General features: G+C 41.9%; 1 protein-coding gene across 1 annotated transcript in view; it reads right to left on the bottom strand.

Annotated features, from left to right (window-relative positions):
- LOC112073407 (gamma-enolase-like) overlaps window positions 1-3024 on the bottom strand; it is a 6390-nt gene extending 3366 nt beyond the window's left edge. The window contains exons 1-2 of the mRNA XM_070440130.1: window positions 2760-3024; window positions 855-1052 (exon numbers count right to left, since the gene is read on the bottom strand). Of these exons, the coding sequence (XP_070296231.1) occupies window positions 855-1052; window positions 2760-3024 (463 nt within the window). The remainder of the gene's footprint in view (window positions 1-854; window positions 1053-2759) is intronic.
- Between the last annotated feature and the right edge of the window lie 1570 nt (window positions 3025-4594).

Below are 4594 nucleotides of genomic sequence, written 5' to 3'. Positions count from 1 at the left end.
CTATGTATCTCTCCCATCTCTGTATCTGTCGCTATCTCTCGCTCTCTCTCTATGTATCTCTCCATCTCTATATCTGTCGCTATCTCTCACTCTCTCTCTATGTATCTCTCCATCTCTGTATCTGTCGCTATCTCTCGCTCTCTCTCTATGTATCTCTCCATCTCTATATCTGTCGCTATCTCTCGCTCTCTCTCTGTGTATCTCTCCATCTCTATATCTGTCGCTATCTCTCGCTCTCTCTCTATGTATCTCTCCATCTCTATATCTGTCGCTGTCTCTCTCTCTCTGTGTATCTCTCCATCTCTATATCTGTGCGCTGGCTCTCCTCTCCTGTCTGTCTCTCTGTGTATCTCTCCATCTCTGTATCTGTCGCTGTCTCTCTCTCTCTCTTATGTATCTCTCCATTCTATATCTCTCTCTGTCTGTCTCTCTTGTGTATCTCTCCATCCTCTGTATCTGTCCTGTTCTCTCTCTCTCTGTGTATCTCTCCATCTCTATATCTGTCGCTGTCCTCTCTCTCTGCTGTCTCTCTGTGTATCTCTCCATCTCTGTATCTGTCGCTGTCTCTCTCTCTCTCTCTATGTATCTCTCCATCTCTATATCCTCTCTGTCTGTCTCTCTGTGTATCTCTCCATCTCTGTATCTGTCCTGTCTCTCTCTCTCTGTGTATCTTCCATCCTCTATATCTGTCGCTGTCTCTCTCTCTCTCTGTTCTTGCTCTCGTGTAATCCTCTCATCTCTGTATCTGTCGCTATCTCTCGCTCCTCTCTATGTATCTCTCCATCTCTATATGTCCCTACACACACACACACACACACACACACACACACACACACACACACACACAAACAAACCTGGGTAGTCATTGACAAAGCCCTGGTACATGTCGCAGAGCTCTTGGGCGCTGATGTGGCGGTCTGCGTTGGGCGGAGACTTGAAGTCCAGGTCGTACTTGCCCTCTTTGTAGAACTCAGAGGCTGCCACGTCCATCCCGATCACCACCTTGTCTGTGAAACCTGCCTTCTCAATGGCTGTCTTGATCAGCTCCAGTGCTGCACAGGACAGAGGGACAGGACAGAGGGACAAAGGGACAGAGGGACAGGACAAAGGGACAGGACATGACACGGGCAGGTGACAGGACACAGGGACATGACACAGGGACACGACACAGCGACAGGGGGACACAGGGACAGGACACAGGGATAGGACAGGGAAAGGGAGTGTGACAAGAAAGGTGAGCAGGGAGAGGGGGTTGTTATAAAACAGTGAGTGATATTGTGCTTGGGTATATTGGGTATTGTGCTTGTCTTGCTCTGTCTCTGAAAGACAATGTGCTGTGTTTATTTATGAGCCCAGTTCAAAAACAACCACGGGCTCCCACCCCTTCTGTATTTACGGTAATATTAGGAATCTTGCGCATTAAGAAATTATTCATACCCCTTGACTTATTCCACATTTTGTTATATTACAGCCTGAAATCAAAATGGATAAAATAGATTTTTGTTCACACCCATCAACACACAATACCCCAAAATGACAAAGTGAAAACATGTTTTAGACATTTGGCAAATTTATTGAGTCAATACATGTTAGAATCACCTTTGGCAGCGATTACAGCTGTGAGTCTTTCTGGGTAAGTCTCTAAGAGCTTTGCACACCTGGATTGTACGTTGTGTTTTAGGTTATTGTCCTGCTGGAAGGTACATTTATCTCCCACTGTCCGGTGGAAAAGCAGACTGAACCAGGTTTCCTCTAGGATTTTGCATGTGCTTAGCTCTATTTAGTTTATTTTTATATAAAAAACCTCTCTATTCCTTGCCAACGACAATCATGCCCATTACATGATGCAGCCACCACCATGCTTGAAAATATGAAGAGTGATACTCAGTGATGTGTTGCGTTGGATTTGCCCCAAACATAATGCAGTTTTACTTTAGTGCCTTATTGCAAACAGGATTCATGTTTTGGAATGTTTGTATTCTGTAAAGGCTTCCTTCTTTTCAGTCTGTCATTTAGGTTAGTATTGTGGAGTAACTACAATGTTGTTGATCCATCCTCAGTTTTCTCCTATCACAGCCATTAAACTCTGTAACTGTTTTAAAGTTTCCTTCCTCTCCGGCAACTGAGTTAGGAAGGATGCCTGTATCTTTGTAGTGACTGGGTGTATTGATATACCATCCAAAGTGTAATTAATAACTTCACAATGCTCAAAGGGATATTCAATGTCTGCTTTTTATATGTTTACCCATCTACCAATAGGTGTCCTTGTTTGCAAGGCATTGGAAACCCTCCCTGGTCTTTGTGGTTGAATTTGTGTTTGAAATTCACTGCTCGACTGAGGGACCTTACAGATAATTGTATGTGTGGGGTACAGAGATGAGGAAGTCGTTCAAAAATCATGTACAACAATATTATTGCAGACAGAGTGAGTCCATGCAACTTATTATATGACTTGTTAAGCAAATTGTTACTCCCAAACTAATTTAGGCTTGCCATAACAAAGGGGTTGAATATTTTTTGACTCAAGACATGTTAATATTTCTAAAAACGTTGACATTATGGGTATTGTGTGTAGGCCAGGCTGTAATGCAATAAAATGTGGAAAGAGTCAAGGGGTGTGAATACTTTCTGAAGGCAATGTAAGGCAATTGGAAGGCTGTTTCCTTCACATCTGAAAACACAAAGCTGAGGGTCTACAGAAGTTGTTTTTGGACCATGCAGTAGTGTCTTTGATATGTCTTTCCTCCTGTCTCTCTCACCTTCAGTGTTCTCCAGTATGTTTGGGGCGAACCCCCCCTCGTCCCCCACGTTGGTGGCGTCCTGGCCATACTTCTCCTTGATCACTTCCCTCAGCGTCTGATACAGCTCCGCCCCCACACGCACAGCGTCCCTGAAAGACTCCGCCCCTACAGGAAGTACCATGAACTCCTGCATGGCCAGCTTGTTGCCCGCATGAGAGCCCCCGTTGATGACGTTAAATGCCTGAGGGAGAGGGGGACCAGGGGAGGAGAGGGAGACATACATCAGTATTTGTCAATTTACAGCATTTATTCATTCCTTTATCCAGTTGTTCCTTCATTCCTTTATGCAGTTGTTCCTTCATTTCTTTATCCAGTAGTTCCTTCATTCCTTTATCCAGTTGTTCCTTCATTCCTTTATCCAGTTGTTCCTTCATTCCTTTATCCAGTTGTTCCTTCATTAAAAAGAAGGAGAGATGGAACTACTGGATAAAAGAATGAAGGAACTACTGGATAAAGGAATGAAGGAACAACTAGAAAAGGAATGAAGGAAAACAACTAGATAAAAGGAATGAAGGAACATGGATAAAGGAATGAAAGGAACAACTGGATAAAGGAATGAAGGAACGACTGATAAAAAGGAATGAAGGAACAACTGGATAAAGGAATGAAGGACAACTAGATAAAGGAATGAAGGAACAACCTAGGATAAAGGAATGAAGGAACATTGGATAAAGGAATGAAGGAACAACTGGATAAAGGAATGAAGGAACAACTGGATAAAGGAATGAAGGAACAACTGGATAAAGGAAAATGAAGGAACAACTAGATAAAGGAATGAAGGAACAACTAGAATAAGGAATGAAGGAACTATTGGAATGAAGGAAACTAATTGGATAAAGGAATGAAGGAACAACTGGATAAAGGAATGAAGGAACAACTGGATAAAGGAATGAAGGGAACAACTTGGATAAAGGAATGAAGGAACTACTGATAAAAGAATGAAGGAGGAACTACTGGGATAAAGGAAATGAAGGAACTACTGGATTAAAGGAATGAAGGAACAATTGGAAAAAGGAATGAAGGAACAACTGGATAAAGGATGAAGGGAACGACTGGATAAAGGAATGAAGGAACTACTGGATAAAGGAATGAAGGAACAACTGGATAAAGGAATGAAGGAACAACTGGATAAGGAATGAAAGGAACAAACTGGATAAAGGAATGAAGGAACTATGGATAAAGGAATGAAGGAACAACTAGATGAAAGGAAATATTGGATAAAGGATGAGGGAACGACTGGATAAAGGAATGAAGGAACTACTGGATAAAGGGAATGAAAGGAACACTGGATAAAGGAATGAAGGAACTACTGGATAAAGGAATGAAGACAACTGGATAAAAGGAATGAGGAACTACTGGATAAAGGAATGAAGGAACAACTGGATAAAGGAATGAAGGAACAACTGGATAAAGGAATGAAGGAACTACTGGATAAAGGAATGAAGGAACAACTAGATGAAGGAACTATTGGATAAAGGAATGAGGGAACGACTGGATAAAGGAATGAAGGAACTACTGGATAAAGGAATGAAGGAACAACTGGATAAAGGAATGAAGGAACTACTGGATAAGGAATGAAGAACAACTGGATAAAGGAATGAAGGAACTACTGGATAAAGGAATGAAGGAAACAACTAGATGAAGGAACTATTGGATAAAGGAATGAAGGAACGACTGGATAAAGGAATGAAGGAACAACTGGATAAAGGAATGAAGGAACAAACTGGATAAAGGAATGAAGGAACAACTAGATAAAGGAATGAAGGAAAACTGGATAAAGGAATGAAGGAACT

Source organism: Salvelinus sp. IW2-2015, unplaced genomic scaffold (genome assembly GCF_002910315.2).
Source record: "Salvelinus sp. IW2-2015 unplaced genomic scaffold, ASM291031v2 Un_scaffold2251, whole genome shotgun sequence".
Classification (NCBI taxonomy): Eukaryota; Metazoa; Chordata; class Actinopteri; order Salmoniformes; family Salmonidae; genus Salvelinus; species Salvelinus sp. IW2-2015.
Note: the sequence above shows the minus strand (reverse complement) of the source record. Positions and strands in the feature narration are given on the sequence as shown.